The sequence below is a fragment of the Andrographis paniculata genome, unplaced genomic scaffold (genome assembly GCF_009805555.1).
Source record: "Andrographis paniculata isolate CXL003 unplaced genomic scaffold, ASM980555v1 Contig76END, whole genome shotgun sequence".
NCBI lineage: Eukaryota > Viridiplantae > Streptophyta > Magnoliopsida > Lamiales > Acanthaceae > Andrographis > Andrographis paniculata.
In genome coordinates, this window is record NW_026137613.1 from 1,615,445 (window position 1) to 1,637,856 (window position 22,412).

Genomic DNA, 22,412 nt, shown 5'->3' on the forward strand with positions numbered 1-22,412 from the left:
ATTTATTTTTTATTTTTTATATTATATTAAAAATTAATTTTACATTTAAAACATCACACAAATACCTACTTATATCACATCATACAATTACTTCAATTCAAAATTTTATTATTCAAATCCCAACTCAAAATTCAAACCTCCAAACAAACACACCCTAAACCATTTTGAGTGATATATATATATATTTTTAATAAATATTATTAAAAAATATAATATAAAAATAATAATTTATGTTGAATGTTAATTTTTTTTATTATTTTTTTTTCATATATAATGGTTAATCAAGACAATAAATTCCTATATCGAATATTGAACTTTTGCTTTCGTGATATTTAAATTGTTCCCAACTTTAAACTTATTTGAACTTCAAATTTTTCTTAGTGTTTAAACTTTTCTTTATTAGTGTTTAAAATTTTGTTTCTTGATTTTAAATTGTTTTGAATTTTAAACTGTGTTGAATTTAAAATTTTTATTTGTTTAGTGTTTAAACTTTATTTTCTTACAACTTAAAATTTGTTGATCCTTGCAATTAGGTCTGACCATAGAATAAAAAAATTAATAGGATGGATTATAGCTAACCAACACTACTTATTAGCTATAATCTACCAACGACAAATCTAGAAAAATTATATACGGGTGGCATAATATATAAATTTAAAAATAAAATAATTAAAATTCTTATTTTATTAGAAAGTATTAATAATATAGAAAAAACAATAATATAATATTATTTTTAGGAAAATATAAAGTAAAATATTATAAAATAATAATATTGATATCAAGTAAAAACTTATATTGAAAAAATAATAAAATAATATTATTTTTGTAAATCTATTTTTTATAATGTAATTAAATTAATTATTTTATTTGAATTAAATTTTAATTATTTGAGTAACGGTGGCGCTACTTTAAATTTTAAATAATCTATATAAAGTTTTTGTATAATGATGATATTTTAAATTTTAAATGAAATGCTAAACTTTTTTTTATTGGTATCACAATTATTAAATCATAAAATTTCTTTTGCTGGAATAAATATTGGTGACATATGCAGCCACTATGCAAAGCGTTAATCTATCCCAAATTTAACACCTACCGAAGGGCGAGTGAGTTTGGAAATACAAGTAATTATAAATTAAAATTAAAATAATTATATATTAAAAAATTTAAAATATAATTAAAAGATATAATTATTTTAAAAAATATAATGAGACGGAATATGTGAGATGAATTAAAATACCAACGTAGATATAAGATGGGAGACAGAATATTAGATTAGGGATATATAGATAAAGGCATAATTATCAAATTATGTCAAGATTTTAATACTGTTGATTGCATTCTAAAAACACAAACGTATAATAGTTTTAAGGGTAAACTATTTTTTTTAGTCCCGTAATTGGACCTCTTTATCATTTTAGTCCCGTAAGTGGAGCCTGTCGCAAACTAGTCCCATAAGTGAAAAATTTTCGCTGTTTTAGTCCTTCGGCGCCGGAGATGCCCGCGTGGCTCGCCGGAGGTGACGTGTCCGCCAGGTGTCGCTGACCCGGCGGACACGTAGATTTTTTTTTATTATTTTTTTTCATTGTTTTAATTTTTTTTAAAACTTATTTTTAATTTATTTTAAATTTTATTTTTATTTTTTTATTTTTTTTATTTGGTCCAATTAAAAAAATTAAAAAAATTAAAAATAAAATAAATCCATGTGTCTGCCAAGTGTCGCTGACCTGGCAGACACGTCACCTCCGGCAAGCCACACGGGCGTCTCCGACGCCGGAGGATTAAAACAGCGAAAATTTTTCACTTATGAGACTAGTTTGCGACAGGCTCTACTTACAGGACTAAAATGATAAAGGGTCCAGTTACGGGACTAAAAAAACAGTTTACCCTAGTTTTAGAAATATGGAAAAAAATACTAAAAAAGGGTTATGCAATTTTTATATACGAAGAGGAATGATGCATATTTTAAATATAGGAAGAAGGGTTATACAATTTTTATATATGAAGAGGATCAAGTGTTTATAGGCAATTTTGCCGATTAAAAATAATAGTTCCTTCATCCAGGCAATAGATGACTTCATTTTTGTTTGTTACATAAAAGATAGTTCATTTTTATTTTTAGTAAATTTATTCATATTCACTCAAAATTTTTTTATTTATATCTCTCTAAAAAACAAATATTTTTACCTATATTAATTTAAAACTCCTTAGTTTTATAAAATTAGTTTTAAATTAATTATAAATAAATAAATATCTGTTTTTCTTAAATATTTGTATTATATAAAATTTTATTATCTGCAAAATGGTATCTATAATGTATATATTTTATTGAGATATAATACTAAAATATTTAAAATACTAACAACACTATTCGTATAAAAATTATAAAATAATATCATAACTTATTATTAATAATTTTACTAGCCTAAAATATGGTGTCATTAACTAAATGGGTCGTCTTGACCTTAACTAGAGCCGAAAGAATTGACACGACACGATAACCCGACATGAACTCGATACGAAATAATTGAGTTTGGGTGCAGAATTTTTACCCGATTATGTATACGGGTTGACACGAATCCAACACAATAATAAATGGGTCTGGTTAAGGTTGAAACTTTCAACTCGAACCCCACTCGACAACCCAATTATAATATATTAATATTAACTAATATATTTATTACATATATAAAATAATTCTAATGATAATTAATCCATATATTAATTTAAACTAAGTTCAATTTTAAATAATCTAAGCTAATCCACTATACACATTAGACTAGAGCCAACAAAAACTAATATAACACGATAATTCTACAAAAATAATTGGATTTGAATCAAAATTTTGACCTAATTATTTATATGAGTCAAACAAAAATCTAACACAAACCCGATACGATAATAAACAGGTAAATACAAACCCGATACAGTAATAAATTGATCGAATTAGAATTGAGTGATTTAATTCATCTAAAATATTCGATCCGATATGAACTCGACATGACTCGACCCATTACCAAGAACTAACAGTAACAGAAGGAGTATAACTGTCGATGTCATTGACCAAATGGTAACAAGGTCAAAGGCAATTTTGACCATCTTCCATAATTCATCCCTATTTTGCACGTGTTTTAAATTATTAGTTTGCAATCCACTTTTCATTCCTTGCCAACCACTTCAAAGGGGCGAATATAGTAAATTTTATATGTGATGCATATTTTGTCTCAAGTTTTATGAAAATTATGATTGTGTATGATTATACTCCCTCCGCTATTTTGGGTATATTAGTGTAGATATAAGAATTTAAGTAAAATATAATTAGTAAGTAATTAAAAAATATATTAATATAAATAATTATTATTTAGTAAAAATAATTATAGATTAAGATTAAAATAATTAAATAATTTAATTAAAATTAAAAAAAATATTAAATATTAAATTTAAAATGTGATTAAAGTGTATAATCATATTTTCAGAAAATGAAAGACAAATTATACAGGACAAACGAAAAATAGAAAATAAGGACAAAATTATGTTGGACGAAGTGAGTAAATAAGTTACAGATGACATTTTGATTCAATTACTTTGTAATAATTCATTTAAGAATTAGCCAGAAATATATATTGTTGGAATTTTGACATAATTTTAGTATGATTTTTGATGTATTTTATGTATTTAAATATAATCTATTGTGTAATATAAATAAATAATGATATAATCTTTTGATTGTAAAATTAAAATTTCATTTAATATAGAAAATAAAAAATAAATTATTTTGAGAAAAGAAAAACTATAAATAATAAAAGTTTCTAGAACCCACACCAATGATAAGAAAAAAATAAAATGTATTAATGTTTTTTAATCCGTCTTATCAAAAACAATATTATTAACTTTTTAGGTATCCTTTATATTAATATATTGATATAGAGTAAATTGTATAATATCTTTTATATTTTAATACAAATACACAAAAAATTATATGTTTAATTTATTATATAAAATTTTTTATGTTAAATAACAGTATACACAAGAGAATTTTTTAATTGAAAAATTATGTTTGATTGAAAATACACTTAATTATGCAAATTTTGTACAGATGAATGATATTAAATATCTTAATTAGTTTTATTTGAATAAAAGAATAATAAATAATTGATCAATATGTTATTTTATGATTTTTTTTTTTTTTTTTGGTAAAAAATAGGTAAAAATTTGTCTTAAAAAACTTTAAATAAGTGATTGATGAATTATTTTATTCAAAAAAATACTCTCTCTGTCCCAGAAAACATGAGACTATTACTGTATATACAAGAATTTAGATAAAGTATAATTAGTAAGTAATTAAGAAGTGTATTAGGTAAAAATAATTATAGATTAAGATTAACATAAGTAAATAGTTTAATTAAAATTAAAAAAATTATAAAATTTAAAATTTAAAATGCGATTAAAGTGCATAATCATATTTCCAAATATAGAAATGACAAGTTATGTGGGACGGACAAAAATAGAAAATAGGGACAAATTATGTGGGACGGAGGGAGTAATATTTAAGATATTTTTTATTTGTAAAAGAACTTATAATTATATGCGCGTTTACAATTAACCACCAGCTTTGGATGAAGATGATTCTTTGTGCGTAATTTAATTTAATACAAGAAATTTCATACAATAAATAAAATAAGATGTATTTTGTGCATTTTCAGTAAAACTCAATGAAGTATTGTATAATTTATTCATATATATATTACTTCATCTATCTCACACTTAATGTCACACTTTCCTCTTCCATATGTCCTACATTGTATGCCATTTTTTTATTTCGGAAAATGATTACATATTTTGATCATATTTAAAAAAAAAAAATTATATTTTAATTTTAATTAGACTAATTAATTATCATAATTTTAATATATAATTATTTATATTATATTAAAATTAATATATTTTCAATTATTTACTTTTTATATTTTTTCTAAATTTCTATGTCTGAAAATTCCATGAGAATTACAATGAAAACCAACAAATTATTATAAAATATAATCTATTGAATCACATTCCAATTAGAAATAATTTAAGTTTGATATTAAAAATTAATTAATTAATTAATTAATTAATGTAAAGTAAACCAGAAGCAAACTGGTATACTTCTTCATTCAATTTATTTAGTTTCTTGGTTCATATAATACAACTTTATTACATTCTAGAATTAAATCAAAGCCACCACCACATTATAATTTGATCTTTGATCAACCCACTTCTTCTTCTTCTTCTTATTATTATTATTATTATTATTTTTCTAAATAAATAATACTCCCTCCGTCTCAGATACCGTGTCTGCTACACTGTAGACATGATATTTTAGAAGGGATGTAATTAGTAGATAATTAAGAATGTATTAGTGAAAATGATTATCCTATAATATAAATAATTATAAATTAAAATTAAAATAACTAATTAGTTTAATTAAAATTAAAAAAAAAATTAAAAATTTAAAATAAGATTAAAGTGTGTAATCATTTTCCAAAAAAGAAAAATAACATAGTATGTGGGACGGACAGAAACGACAACGTGGAGATGGTATCTGGGACGGAGGGAGTAACATATTCAAGATCTATAGCAATCAGTCAACTTTGAATTTGGTCTTCCTGGTTGACTGTCCACGTGGGAAACCTTAAATATGTTTAATCCACGTGGCAAAATACTGGATATAGGACTCTTCTCCTGGTCAAAATTGGTCAAACCTGATAAATACCTTTTTACACTTTATTTTGTAAAATCGTGTCTAAATACATTTCTAAAATATTTTGAAATTTTAGAGTGTTGCGAATAATAGAAAAAGTTTTTACACTTTCATAAACTAATGTATTCATTTACTTTTGGTATAAAGTTTATTTTATTTATTTATTTTTTTTAAATTTTTATATATCGTTGCGAATTCGTAGCCGCTATTAAACAAGTACGCGCTCTGGGTAATTTTTCAGTCGAATTTAATAATATAGATAATAGTTAGTGCTATTTTTTTTTAATGTAAATATTTTATTTATTGTATTTTAGTTTAATATAGTGATTTTACATAAATAAATACTTCATTAAATCTAATTTAAAATATTATTTTTATTATTTTTGCCTGTATCACTAAAAAATATTTATTTTTTATTTTAGTAAAAATAATCATATACTTTTATCAAAATACTTTAACTTATACCTAAATTATAAGCATATTATTACATGTTTAATTAATTTATACATAAAACCAAATGAAAAAATATAAAAAAAAAATTACATACTTCTACTAACCAATAAAATACTATTATTTTTTAATTTATTACAAATCTTCAAAATAATACTTTTAAAATGAGACAAAAACAGTATAAATTTAAGAATATTTGTCATGAGGAGTTGTGTTCTTTTTTTTTTTCGATTAAAAAAAAAAAAAAAACCTCAAGGGAGTTATACTCTTACTTGATAAAAAGAAAATACGATGTTTTGTATTTTAAAAATTGTACTACGACCTATAGAGAATTGTGAGTATAAATAATTGTATAAATAATATAATAATAATGAGTACGCAATATATTAATTTGAAAAAGGAAAAATAGAAAAATATTTGAAATGTTAAACAATGTACATGTTAAATGACTGAATGGATAGTCAATTCATATATATTTAAACTCTCGTTTTTTCCAAATTTGGTTTGCCCCATATATTAGTCTAGTATGACTTGTTTTATCGGATTTAGTTTGTATGCCATTAAGTTCGGTCGGTGATTTATCAGAGCTTATTCGAAAAATAGCAGTTACGAATTCTCACACTATAAAAAAAGTTCATACTAGTAATAAATAAAAAAAAATAAATAGTATCTATTCATTTTTAATTATATCTTTATATATTATTCATCAATAATTTTATTTAAAAATAATAAAATATCATAGTAACATCTATAACTTATTAATTTAATCTTTTATTAATTTCAAATTAATTTTTTAGCACACATTTGATCGCAATCTAGAGAAAGTAACTTTTACTAATATAGTCAAAATCTTAGAAATCAAATAATGTGACATTCCTCGTTTGAAGGCTAAGTCTAGATCTTTTGATAAGTGTGTGAAAAAAAAAAAAAAAAAAAAAAAAAAAAAAAAAACTCTTAGAAACTAATGTAATCCAAACAACATTAAAATAAGCAAATTACATTTATGCTGTATATATATATTGGGAGTATTTTAAAATTTTGAAAATAATAGAGGTTTGTTTGTTTTTTCTTACAAAAATAAATGAATAACACTACTATTAATCGATTGTAATAATAATATATTCCCTCCGTCCCAAAATTATAGTCCGAGTTGTGTTTATCACGAGATTTAAGGAATATTGATATTATATTGTAGTGGGTAAAAAGTACGGGTAGAAGACTCTTTTGCCCTTGTGAATGTATTAGTGTAAAAAGTAGTGGTAATTATATAATAATAATGAAAAAGTAATTGTAGTTTTATAATGATATGATTATTTATGAAACTGAGACTTTTATTTTGGGACGAACAAAAATGGTAAACAAGACTATTATATTGGGACGGAGGGAGTATTATTTTATTTTACAATATATTAAATTAAAATATTATTTATACAAACTAAAACTCATATCAAATCCATAGACAAACCCTAAGAGGTTAAATAAAAAAAATATGTATATATTAAATATAATATCTTATATAAAAGATATATTTTCAATACAATATTTTAAAAAAATAAATATTTGACATAATACTCCTAAAATATAATATATGTATATATATATATAATATTGATGAAGAATGACAAATAATTTTAAGGATAAAATATGTTTTTTGTCTTTTTATTTTCTATTTATCACAATTTTAGTATTTATATTATTAAAATGATAATTTTGATCTCTTTTATTTATATTTGGGGGCTTCGATTTTTAAAATGACAATTTTGATCTTTATCAATTAATATAGTTCAAATTTAGTATTTAATTATCATTTTTTTTCAAAAAATTAATAGATATACTAGTAATATATGCATTGTCATACAAATAAACTATCATTAAAAAAATCGTTTCAAAAAAATTATTCTTCTTACCTATCTGTTAACAAAAGATATATATGTCACTATATTTAATATCATATTTTTATCCACAAAAAGAAGAAATATATATATTTCGTTTTATTATGCAACAATTTAACTAAGAAATACAACTAGCTACAACTATGTTGTTTTGAACGGATAATTTTTAAATTGGGAGTTTAAATTTGTCTTGAAGAAAATATTTCTGTGCAAATATTTGAAAATAATAATAATATAAACTAATATAAATAATGAATAAGAATGATACTTTCGGACGAAAATCATACACTACCTTCATCATTAGAAAACAGACTTATAACTTTGAGAATGAATTTTAATGTTGTGTGTATTTTGTTTTTTACTTTACGAACTTTGATTAAAAATATATATATTTTTTTTTTATATTTTGATGCAACTGTAATAATAATTATATTTATTAATTTTTATTGAAACAATTATTAACGTCTAATATTAAACTAATTTAACAAATGTGAGACAACATTGGTATTATAAAAATAAAAAACTAAAATTAACATATTAGTAAATAAAAGAAACAAAAATATATTTTGCCCTAATTTTAAAATACATATTAATAGAGCCTTTTACATACATGCAGTTCACAATAATTATTTTTAGGCATAATTTATATATATATATATATATATTTTAAAAAATATTACTCCCTCCATCCCACGTACTATGTCCACATTGCCGTTTCTGTCCGTTCCACATTCCATGTCACTTTCCTTTTTTGGAAAATGATTACACACTTTAATTTCATTTTAAAATTTTTAATTTTTTTTAAATTTAATTAAACTAATTAGTTATCTCAATCTTAATTTATAATTATTTATATTATAGAATAATTATTTTCACTAATACATTCTTAATTATCTACTAATTATACTAATCCTAAATATCGTGTTTACAGTGTAGCAGATATACTCAAATCACTTACACAAATCCAGAACAAATATACTCTAATAAAGTCAAAATATTGATTTTGACTTACATAAAATTCAAAAACTAGATCAAATCCAAATTGCATTAACCATTTAACCTCATTCCTCGTGTCAGCCTTCAATTCAGTCAACGTTGACCCTAAGGACCAAAGCCATCACCACAATATTTTTCATAATCTATAAATAGATCAAATATTTTTCAAACAATAAAATAAATCCAAAAAAATAACTTTTTGGAATTCCACCAAACCATATATATATATATACACATTTCCCTCTATAAATTTCAAATTCCCAAAACCATCCCACAAATGGAAGAAGGCTCAACCGGCAGAGGAAGAGGCGGCGCCACCACCCCCGGCGGCGGCGGCGGAGACGGAGAAATAAAATATAGAGGAGTCCGAAAGCGGCCGTGGGGTAAATATGCGGCCGAGATACGAGACACAAACCGGCAAGGCGCCCGTGTCTGGTTAGGGACATTCAATACGGCCGAGGAGGCCGCTAGGGCATATGACAGGGCGGCGTTCGCCATGCGAGGAAATTTGGCGATCCTTAATTTCCCCGAAGAGTACGGTTTGCCGAGCAGCTCGTCGCATTTTGCTTCGGGCCCGGGCTCAAGTTCGGGCTCGGTGCATGAGAGAAATGACGAAGAGCAGCCCGATAGGGAAGTATTTGAATTCGAGTATTTCGACGATAAGTTGCTGGAAGAGCTTCTAGAAGATAAAAATGACAAGAACAAGAAGGTTTGAGAATGTTCTTTTTTATTCATATATATTGACCAAATAATTTGAATAAAAATATTTTGTGTAATATATATATATATTGTGTTGGTGATGTTCTATCAGTTTTTATTTGATAACTGAGAACATTATTTAGTTCATTGAATACCAAAAAAAAAAATAAAATGTATTAATTTAATATTTTGCTTTTATACGATTATAGAAAATATATATAATATATACGTATAATAATAATAATTGATTAAAATACACAAAAATCAACAAATATATAAAAATATACTCCCTCCGTCCCATAAAAATGATACAATTTTTCATTTTTTGTCCGTCTCAAAACAAGAATACTATTTTCAGATAATACCCTTACAACTTCCAATATATTACACAAATGTCATTACTTTTATATCACACAATTTAATAGAAACATTTTTGTCTTTTTCACTATAGATCAATATAATACTAATATTAAAAAATCTACGTGCAAAAAGTACATGTTACTATTCTTTCGGGACGGAAGTAGTATTATTTTGTACAATATTTTCATGATTTTCTTTCACAATAAAAATACTTAAAATTATAAAATTATAAGCACTAAACAAACACGTTCGAAAATATTTTGATTGCTCCCATGTGCATTATTATTATTATTATTATTATTATTATTATTATTATTATTATTATTTTGCATGCGAATGTGATTTTTGTAATAACTATTGTTGGATCGAGAACTACATGATTAATGGTGCGTTTAGTTCTAAATTGTAGCTGTGTCGATAGTTTAATTATATATATATATATATAATTTTTGTAAGTTGGGTTTATTTGATTTGTGTTGAAAATTTAATTTTAATTTAAATAATATTTTAATATTTTATTTGTAGAAAAATATTAAAGTTCGACTCTCTCCATCATTTCTACAAAAATATTTTTTTGATAGCTCTCATATCAAAATGCTTTATATGGCTTAACACTATTTTTATTTCATATAAAAATACATTATATATATATATATATATTAAACTAACTTTGTGATGTTGCATCATTTCAATAAATATACAATATTTTATTAATAATATATTAAAATATTATTTAAATTAAAATTTAAATAAAAATTTCATACCAAATAAATGAATATGATGAAGAGAGTAAAAAAGTAAGTGGATCCATATATATGTTATTTGTAAGAAGAGTATCATTTTTTTTTTTTTTTTTTTTTTTTATGTATTATACTCCCTCCGTCCAGTTAGAAAATATATATATTTTTATTTTGGGACGTCCAATTATAAAGTAAATATTTCATTAAATATCCTATTTTTTTCTACAAATACCTCTATTTTACATCACATCATTACTTTTACACCAAAAAATAAGGGCAAAAATGTCATTACACTACTTTTAACTACCCACTATAATTAAAATACTACTCCCTCCGTCAAGCTAGAAAGTATACACATTTCTATTTTGGGACGTCCAATTACAAAGTAAATATTCCATTAAATACCTCAATTTTTTCCACAAATACCCTTACTTTACATCACATTATTACTTTTATACCAAAAAGCAAGGCCAAAAATGTCATTATACTACTTTTAACTACTCACTATAATTAAAATACTATTATTTCTTAAACACCGCGCCAAAAGTAAATGTATACTTTATCCGTGGACGGAGGGAGTATTATTTCTTAAACACCGCGCCAAAAGTAATTGTTTACTTTATGTGTGGACGGAGGGAGTATTACTTTGTAATGAAAAAGATATAAATTATCCTATTAGTATTATGTAATATAAAAATAATGACGCTTGTATAATATATTATAAATTGCAAAAGTATTTATTATATTAGATAAGTAGTACAATTGCTAAATTAGAAATGATACTCTTACTTCGAAACATACTGTTGATGTAATTTTTCAACAAAAATAAAGTAAAATTCAAAGATATAGAAAATATCCTTAAACTTGATTAATTAGTGCCTGAGATTAGGAATCTCTAAACACTGTATGGTACAGAAAATAAACTGGAAAATAAAAGACTGAAATTTAAAGTGGTGATCCCCAAATCTGACTTTGCTTTGTTGAAGTTGATTGAAGATGCCTTGCCAAATGATGATCCAAATCCTTAAATATTCTTTGAAGAAACTGTACTGAAAACCGTCGCCCGAACGGTTACAACGTCTCCTTCCCAACCGTCTTCCAACCCTTCTCTTGCTGACACGTGTCCTCAGCAGACCAAAATTATCCCTATATTTCACTCTTTGAGCCGACCACAGACCTTCCGCCCTTTTGGCCCGACTTCGTCCTTCGCCCGACCTGCTTCTTCGCCCGACCTCACTTGGGCCGACCTCCGCATCAGCCGCCCTCCGTCTTTGACCGAAGACCTCCGCGTCTGTCCGTACCTCTTCCTTGCCCGACCTTCCTCTTGACAGACCTCCGCGTCTGCCCGACTTCGCCTTCTATCCGATCTACGGTTTACCCGACCTGCGGACTTCCCATCCTGATGACTTTCCGTCTTGAGGACCTCCCGACCTGAAAACCTTCCGACCTGAGGTCTTTCCGTCCTGAGGACTTTCCGTCTTGAGGACCTACCGACCTGAAGACCTTCCGACCTAAAGTCTTTCCGTCCTGAGGACTTTCCGTCTTGAGGACCTACCGACCTGAAGACCTTCCGACCTGAAGTCTTTCCGTCCTGAGGACTTTCCGTCTTGAGGACCTACCGACCTGAAGACCTTCCGACCTGAAGTCTTTCCGTCCTGTATTTTCCTTGATTTCCACACGGTGTCCTTCAGCCAGTTCAATCAACTCTATTGCCAGGCCCATTCTTCTTTTTACCTTGGGCTTTTAACCTAATTCTAAATTTCGTACGTAACAACTTGCCCGCCGCCAAGGGACTTTCAAACGCCATTTAACAATCAATGTTTGGAAGTTCATAAATCACTACCCTCTTGAAAAATTCCCTTAGCAACTGCACCAGTTACTGCAACACTCCTGATTAACTTCCTTCTCCGCAATACGAGCTTTTGTGAATCACAATCCCAAAACACTCTAACCATGGCGAATCAATACATTCCTGCCCTTCCTTTCGACGGAACCCTCCCAGAGGGCCCATTTTCAGCCTCGAAAGTACTAACTCCGACGATCCGCCCATATTGCACTACTCCTGAAGACTCAAATCGGATTAGGGAAGTTTTGGAATCTCGAAATTCCTTGGCTATCAACAACCCTAACTACCAAGCAGTTCGCATTCGAGACAGCATCAAAACCCATCTCACAGACCCAAAAGATCCTTACCGCTCTTGGTATCGACGGGTAGCGGAACACTTCCAGACCCAATGGCGATCTCAAAAAATCGACCAAGCAATACTATTGTCCACCATGCCGATCAATCTGCACGAGAAGGTGCTCCTAGCCATGTCTGCCTTCTGGAATGCGGAAAATGGGACTTTTCTCTTACCATCGGGCCCCTTTGGTCCAACTCTTATGGATGTGGCAATGATCGCGCATCTCCCAGTCGTGGGTGAAGACCCTGTGATGGGAGCCCTAGATGGGCAGGAGCCATCAGAAGACCATCCAGGGTGGTCTTTACAAGGTGTGAAGGAATGGGGTTGGACAAAGTTCGCAACCGACCAGCAAGGGGCTCCAGGGACCCCCGTGACCGACCGGGAGCATACTGCCTTTATTCTTTTTTGGCTTTGTAGGTACGTCATTGTTTCCCCTTCCAAATGTGTTCTTCCTTCTCATCTCGACCTGGCCATTCATATCGCATCAGGTCGGTTCTTTTCCCTTGGCACCCTGTTTTTAGCCAATCTGTTTGAAGGACTCACCAGGGTTAGCCTTCGTTTAACAGATAATGATAATAGAAAATTAGACACTGCCGCATCGGGTCCTTTTTGGTTTTTAGAACTTTGGTTCCGTCTTTACTTCCCCAATGCGTTCAACTTAGGATCTCCGCCCACTATGCCAATATCCGAAAAACATTTGGGATTAGCCCTCAACCGACTCTACTCAGGACGCAATAAACTCCAATCTTCCGATCCAATAATAACCACAATTTTAACAGATACCCGCAGTAACTCTCGATTTTCTATGTATAAAAAGTATGCGGGTTATGCTCCCGACCATTTTTGGCCCTTTCCGGCACCAAATCCTCTTCCGACTCCTGAGCCTTGTCTCTTTTTAGCAGCAAAAAACTTGATAAAAAAGGGCAGAAAACCTTTTACACCTTTAATTATGAACCTCAATTCATGGCACGCCAGTTCGGCTGTTGCCAAGGTATCCCTGGACCCGTCGCTTGTCCGCATATAATTTTCCAAAGTCCTGACCGACGAGTCCTACCTAATTCAATCCCTTCTTATATCTCCCAGCTCACCACATATATAATTTCCAATTCTTATATTCCTTTCCGCTCCAACCCTGAGACTGTAGATACATTCAATGAATGGTGGTCGGTTGTATGGCCCCTGATTTCCCCTAATGAGGATCGGTTGCTGAACATACTCCTTCCCCCCCAAGGATTAGTTCTAGGGGCGGCTAGACATACTAGCACTCAGCAACAAACAGCCGCCCCGGGAATCGGATCTGGTGTTCCAATGCGAAAAAGGAAAGCTTCCCAGCTGCAAACACCTCCGACCTCTGGGGCCGACCAGCAAGCTCCAGCGGACCTTGGAACTACTAGGACGTCAGCAAGGACCCGACCCCGAATAGGTAATTTTTCTTAAAACCGTGAACCAATTCACTATATCTTAACTTTGATTTCACTTATTTCATTCACCAGAACCGACCTTGGTGACACCGACCACACAAACGACGCTAGCCCCAGCCGACCATTCAATCGTACCTTTGGTCCAGACCAATTTGCCAATGAGCAGTCGGGCGGAGGACCCGACGAGGAGGCAAACTCTTCCTCCCGTACCGAGGAGTGGTCGGGCCAAGCACCCGACCAGGAGGCAATCTTTACCAGCAGTGCCTATAGAACCAGTAAGTTCTCTCATCAGCAATACTTAGGATTCTAATGATCAACCTTGATATATTTAACAACAACATTCCCATGATTTTTCACAGACACCTTCACCCATCGCATCAGCAGCAGGGGTCTCTTCAGACAGTGAGGGGACTACTTCCCAGATGGGTCGACCGCCATACATGGCATCAGACTCCTCCATTTCGAAGGAAGAACCAACTGCCCCTGCCGAAGCGGACCCTCACAACAACATCCCTGCTGCTGCTGATCCCGAAATAGTCCAATCGGATGCAGCCGCGCTGGGAACCGAAAATCCCCCAGCTGCGGCTATCCCAGTTGCTCCAGAGATCCCGGCTGCAGTGGCTCTAGATGCAGCCGCCCAACCTGCAGCCGCCCAGCCAGCAGCGGCGTTACCTCCAGCAATCGAGTGGCAGGCAGAAGAACCACCTGTGGCAGCCCAACCTCCAGAAATAGAAGAAGTTTCTTCATCCGATTCGGAGACTTCTGTGAATTTGGTAAGATTAAACCAATCCATGCCATAATGTTTCTTTCGGAAAACATTAACTGTTTTATATACTACTTTCCATAGGGACCCAGGTCGGCACCTCAGCGACCATTCGCAGCAGCCGACGAGTCGGCTGCTGTTATACCAGCTATCCACCCTACTCGACCAACCTCATTGCTGCCCCCCTCACTGACAGCAGTTCGCCCAGAGGTGACACATATCTTATATGAATAAATTTGCACCTCCCTTGGAATACTTATTGACACTGTAAGACTTGCAGGGGCCTTCGGACTTAGCTATCCTATCGACTGTTCCGGTTCCAGCGGAGGCCCAAACTATATTCACTGAGGCCATTAACCATCCCCTGTCAGAATTAAGATCCGACTTATTGGACAAACTCATTCAGACGGTTGGTGGCCTTCTTTTTTACACTCCGACGGAATCGCCAGCCGTCCCCATTCTGCATCGGCTGATGGAAAGACTTACGGAGCTCAAGACTGAAGTGTTAGTTATTGGACTCATGTCAGCCGAAACCCCCCAGCCTGTCTTCGATCAAACAACGCTGGAGAATTCTTTGGCTAAGACCCGAGAATCCCTTCAGCAGACTACTGGAAGGCTGGGCGGTCTCCTTAGCACGAAGGCTCAAGTTGATGAATCCATTCAGAAAAAGGAGGCAGAATTGAGGGAGCTAAGGAAAGAACAGTCTACCCTGGATAAGCAAATTACCAATGAACAGCGTCTGCTTGAGAAGTATACAAAAAACGAGGCCGAATTGGATCAAGAGCTGAAAACCCAAGCTCGATCCCAATTCATCAGAAGATATCAGACGGCTGCTAATACCAGAAGGCTATCCAGGGATGAAGTCAAATGGACACATATAAAAACTGCCCTAGGGGCACTTTTGTAACACTTCACCCTCTGTAAAAACATTTGACTTAGTAATATATTTTTCCTTCTTCTCTCAAAACAAGGATCACCTTTCAATTTCCAACTTTATAGGAACCGAAACAAACTCCTTCCTTTAAAGAACATTGTTTCTCACATTTTAAGAAACACATTCTAAGGCATATTTTGAAAACCAAAACACTTGAAGTGTTAACAAACATGGCGAATGACCGACCTCATGTTCCATCAAGCAACTGGGAAGGTGTTCTTCAACCCTTCTTTGTAGGTAATCACCCTATTGGAGGCCATGCAGAAGACTTGTTACATATACTCAAGCAACTAGACTTCAAATTCCGATTCTCCCAACGAGGAAGAAGAACCATTCATCGCGTCATCCGCCTAATGGAAAAAATCATTGAGGGGTATGAACCTCTTCGTGACATCCTTGGTCGCATTCCTGACCTCCATCATCACATGGAAATGATTGAAAATCACGCAGCAACCATACTTCCAGATCTTGGTTGGGATAATATCTTTTCCAATCAACGAAAAGTCTTTTCAAGATTGCGTACCATTGTTGACCGTGAATATCAAGCCATAACAGACATGCAAGCACGTACCAATCAAGATCTAGACGACATGCAAAGCCAATGGGAAAGGTACCGACCAGATTTGGAAGATCTTATTGAAGAAGAACCAGAATTAATATCCACTCACTGGAATGAAAATTCTGATTCAAAGGCAGAAAATTTCTCACAAATACATGATGACTAACAGAAATGAACCTTTAAATAGGTTCGAACCCCACAAATGGGTTCTGAATAATATTTTGTTTCAGGCAGTTTTGTTATCTGAAAAGGCAGGATAATACCTCTTCAGATATTTAGCATTAATACAATCATGTACTCTTCTACCTTCATGATTTACAATAATGAAAGCGCCATTCCCAATATCTTTTTGAACAATGTATGGTCCTTCCCAATTCGGTGACCACTTTCCCAATTGGTCAGTTTTCTTATATGTAGGAAGGATGGTCTTCCAGACTAGGTCTCCTTTTTGGAATGTCCTGTGAAGAACTTTCTTTCCGTAATTCCTTGCTCTGATTTCACTCTGTTTCACACTTCGACTTATTGCATGAAGTCGGCTAACATCCAAATCCTCCAACTGTTGCATCATAAGTTGTTGGTATTCTTTTGTAAGATCACCATCAGTAAACTCTGTTCGGCCAGAGGATACTCGAATTTCGGCTGGTAAAACAGCATCTTGGCCAAACGTGAGTTGGTAAGGTGAGAACCCTGTGGCCGTATTTCTGGTATTCCTATGTGCCCATAAAGCCTGAGACAATAACAAATGCCACTTTCTTGGGTTCCCTTCAACCATCTTCTTTATAATCCCAATAATAATCTTATTTGCTGCTTCCGCTTGTCCATTGGCTTGGGGATAATAAGGTGGCGAATGGTGTAATCGAACACCGAATTCTGCCAAGAAACTAGAGAACTTGTCCCCTGTGAAAACCAGGCCTTGGTCGGTTGTTATAGACTGAGGAATACCATATCTGTAAATAATTTGATTCAAAACGAAGTCTATCACCTCCTTCTGATCTACATTTTTCAAAGCAACCGCTTCTACCCATTTGGTAAAGTAGTCAGTCGCGACCAATATGAAACAATGATGTTTCGATGAAGCAGGATGTATCTTACCAATAATATCCATAGCCCATGATTTAAAAGGCCATGGTTTTGCCAAAAATTGCAATTCGGTTACTGGCAAATGATTTAAATTTCCATGTCTCTGACATTCCTGGCAGCCTTTGGCAAATTGTATGCAATCTTCAAAAATCTTTGGCCAGAAAAAACCCAAACGATGAATGGCCCATCTCATATTCAGACCTGCCCGATGAGCTCCACATATCCCACCATGTACTTCTGTCATTACCTCTAGAGCTTCCTTAGACCCCAAACATTTCAAAAGTAAACCTTCAAATGATCTCTTATACAAAATTCCATTTATCAATTGAAAACGTAAAGCCTTCAATCGTGTCGCAATTGAAACACTCGCACCTGGATTTTGTAAATACATGATAAGCTCTGTTCTCCAATCGGGCACTGTTTCGCTGGTATCTTTGTGTCCGACTATAACCACGCCGTCGGGCTCCTGCCCGACAGTAACTACGCAGTCGGGCTCCTGACCGACAGTCTCCTGCCCGACCGTAACTTCACAGTCGGGCTCCTGTCCGACATTCTCCTGCCCGACCGTAACTTCGCAGTCGGGCTCCTGTCCGACAGTCTCCTGCCCGACCATTCGATCACATATTAGGTCTGTCTTTTCTTCTATTCCCGACTTGACCTCCGACCACATATCCTCCAGAATTCCTTTACAGGCCCTTTGAGCCAACCCATCAGCACGTTGGTTTTCTTTCCTCGGAATGAACTCAATTATTACTTCTGAGATTTTTGTCAGTAACCGACCCACAATATCCCTGTATCTGCGAAGATGAGGGTAATTGCAAACATATTGATTGTTTACCTGGTTGATTACTAATTGAGAATCCCCCCTTATGATTACAGACTGGACCTTCCTGGCTATTAAAGCCTCCAAACCCAAAATTAAAGCTTCATATTCTGCCGAATTATGGGTCATGGCTTCCAATCGTAGTTGTAAGTTGATCTTTTGACCATCAGGTCCTTGCAAAAAGACCCCTGCCCCTGATTTGTTTCCAGAGGTAGAACCATCAAAGAACATCACCCATGTTCTGGTACTTATATAAGGCACACACCCGACCTGTAGATTATTCAGATATGATGAACACCTAAGTGGTCGGACACTATCACAAAGAGAATACCCGACTTGTGAGAATTCTGCTAAGAAGTCGGCTACTGCTTGTCCCTTGATTGCCCTCAAAGGGGAATGTTGAAGATCGAAAGGAGCCAATTTGATGGCCCACTTCATGAGTCTGCCCTTCATAGTAGGTCTCTGCAAAATCAATTTGATGAGATCCACTTTTGATATGACCTCAATTTTTCTGGGCAGCAAATAATGCTCGAGTTTAGTACAAGCGAAGACCAATGAATAACACATTTTCTCTGGCATAGTGTAATTTAGTTCTGGTCCTGTAAGGGTTTTACTGAGATAGTAGATTGCCCTTTCCTTCCCGTCATCACCATCCTGTGCCAATAAACAGCTAACCACTTCATATGTATTTGCCAAATAAAGTTTGAGTGGCCGACCTTGTTTAGGAGGCATCAAGACTGGAGGGTGAACCAATGCCTGCTTGATAGCATCTAAAGCCGTCTGTTGATCGGGACCCCATTCAAAAGCATTTTTTCCAGCTTTCAACAATTTAGTAATGGGTCTGACCTTGCCAGCAGCATTAGAAATGAAACGCCTCAAATAGTTCACCTTACCCAAAAGACTTTGGATTTCTTTAACCGTCTTGGGTGGCCGACTGTCAAGAATGGCTTTAGCCTTATTGGCATCGATTTCAATTCCTCTCTCATGAACTAAAAATCCTAAAAAACTCCCGGCTGATATTCCAAAAGCACATTTGGTTGGATTCATCTTCAACTTGTACTTCTTCATTCTTTCGAATGCCTCTTCAAGATTTCTCAAATGTTCGTCAAAACTGGCAGATTTAACAATAACATCATCAATATAAACTTCCATAGATCTGCCAATTAAATCATGAAAGATTGAATTCATGGCTCTTTGGTAAGTTGCCCCTGCATTCTTTAACCCGAATGGCATTACTGTCCATTCATAAATACCTAAAGCCCCTGGGCATCTGAATGCTGTCTTAGGAATGTCTTCTTCTGCCAGAAATATTTGGTTATAACCTGCATAACCATCCATCAGACTAAGGATTTTATGCCCTGCTGCTGCATCTATCAACATGTCGGCCATAGGCATCACATATTCGTCCTTAGGGGTAGCTAGATTCAAATCCCTGAAATCGATGCATATCCTAATCTTACCATTTTTCTTGACCACTGGCACAATGTTAGCCAGCCACTCCGCATAACGGCAAGGCTGAATAAAACCCACTTTGAGAAGTTTTTGGATTTCTTCCTTGATTTGAGGCATTAGATCCGGGCTCATTCGCCTTGGAGGTTGTTTGTAAGGTTTGCAACCTTCCTTGATAGGCAATCGATGCTCTATTAGACTTCTTGTCAAACCCGGCATTTCTGAATAATCCCATGCTAAACAATCAATGTTGTTTCTAATAACTTCGAGCATCATTGTCTGTTGCTCCTTAGACAAATAACCACTTAGCCTGATCACTTTTGGAACCAATTCGGTTCCTAAATTAAACTCCAATAATGGGTCTTGTGATGAAGCTGTTGGTTCTGTTTTTTCTAATAAATCGGGCCAACGAAATTGTTCATCTTCTTGGAGGTGAACATCAAGAATCTCTTTACTATTTTCTGCTTTATGTAATAACTGCTTTAAATAGAACTTATTAATAAGAGAACTACATACTTCTAAACTTGTATCATCCATAACAAACAAATTATATGGGAATGGGCGTGGCTTTATCATGAGCCATACAATAAAGGTGTTCTTTTAATAGAACATCGAGTTCTGGCCAGTGACTTTATAACCCTTGTTTGGGTATTCCCTGGCCATATACAACTGAGACATCGGAGCCAAATGACTGGAATAAAACACTGACTCTTCAACTTGTTCTGTTACATCGAATGGGTTGTCATTCGCTTCCATTTTGAAGACCTGATTTCCTTCCCAGAACATTAATTGTTGGTGCAAGGTTGATGGCACACATTGAGAGGCATGAATCCAGTCTCTTCCCAGCAAGAGAGAGTATGTAGTATCTGCGTCCACAATAAAGAAAACAGTGGAGATCTTCTTTGGTCCGACCTCGATTGTGGCAACCATCATGCCTTCAGGCTTAGTCGGCTGCCCTGTAAAACTTGTCATTTCGAATTCCACAGGAGACAGATCATGAATTCCTTTCCCTAGCTTCTTGAGAGTCTTCAATGGCATAACATTAAAGACTGCTCCATTATCCACGAAAACCTTTGTGATTGGTTTCCCACAAATGTGAGCATTAACATACAGAGGTTTCAAATGGGAGATCGCACCCTCTGGAATAGGAGGAAACACAATCGAAGGTGCCTCCGGCTGAGGCTCGGAATCTGAAGTCTTTGCCCACTCTGTTTCCTCTAATTCGTCATCTGCCAAGAATGCCCATAAAGGTTCGTCCATAGTATCATCTACCAGACTCGCCCACATCGTTTCATCTCTCTAATCTGATTAATCTCTGTCATTCGACAAGGGATTCGTGGTCCCAGACGAGATTTAACAGATCTCAAATTTCCTCTGTAGTTACAACTTCTTCCTTTGTCTTATTCCGAGATTGAACCGTCAAAGATTCTATACGGAATTCTTCAAGAGATGGATTGATGTTGATCCGTTCACAATGTTGGCATCTAAAACCTCTAATTATTTCATCTGATATTCCTTTACCTTTCCTCTGTCCCGACGAACTTCCTTTAGTATAATCTGAAGCGTCTAATCCGTCGTTCGGTTGCTTTCTTGAACAGACCCGACTGGACCGACTTTTTAGAGATTGCATGGCTGCTCCCTGCTCGTTGGTTGTTTGTTCTGTAAAGACCCGAATGGACTGATCTCCTGCCAAGCAGTCGGCTGCGTTTTGCTCGTCGGTTAGTTGTTTTGCTGAAGGAACTCGTTTCCCATACTTCGCAGCATACCTGCGTTTGGCATTGCGAATCTGTGTACGATTCATACCTGGGAAACGAGGATCTATATCAACTGGTAAAGGCTTTTTATTTCGAGCCCAATTGTTCCCGACTGACCCTGTTTTTCTGGTCGGGTGATCACGTACTAAAACCTTTTCTTTCACCTCCACATTAAAAGAACCGTCTGGATGGTCCCATTTTTCAGCGACTGGCTTCTCACAAACTTTGAGTCGTTCTTCCGGTCGGCTGCTGTTTGGCTGATTTCCTTTCTTTGTTCCGGGGCTTGCCTGAGTTCGTTCCCCTGTTTGTCCACTATTGACCGAACTTTTCCCTGTTTCCGAACTTGGTTGGATGTCAACCATTGCCGTTGTTACTTTCGGAAACGGTTGCTGATCTACACCTAGAGTGATGTATTTGAGCCGACCTGTCTTGATGGCCTTTTGAATTTCCTTCCTGAAATGAGTACACTGACTTGTATTGTGTGTGAAAGAATTATGCCACTTACAATATGGTCTCCCTTTGATTTCTTCTTTAGTGGCCAATCTTTGCCCCTTTGGAATACGGATCTG

The 22,412-nt window shown here is 33.6% G+C and overlaps 2 protein-coding genes across 2 annotated transcripts in view; both read left to right on the forward strand.

The window, feature by feature from the left end:
* LOC127266651 (NADH dehydrogenase [ubiquinone] 1 beta subcomplex subunit 2-like) overlaps positions 1-22,412 on the forward strand; it is an 85,448-nt gene that overhangs the window by 51,077 nt on the left and 11,959 nt on the right. The gene's annotated exons all lie outside the window — the stretch shown is intronic.
* LOC127266649 (ethylene-responsive transcription factor ERF096-like) lies at positions 9,278-9,872 on the forward strand. The gene has a single exon (XM_051296988.1). The coding sequence runs from the start codon at positions 9,356-9,358 to the stop codon at positions 9,791-9,793; it is 438 nt and encodes a 145-aa protein (XP_051152945.1). The 5' UTR covers positions 9,278-9,355; the 3' UTR covers positions 9,794-9,872.

Excerpts from the sequence above, each read along its gene's own strand:
- LOC127266649 (XM_051296988.1), top strand. The coding sequence starts at position 9,356 with ATGGAAGAAGGCTCAACCGGCAGAGGAAGAGGCGGCGCCACCACCCCC.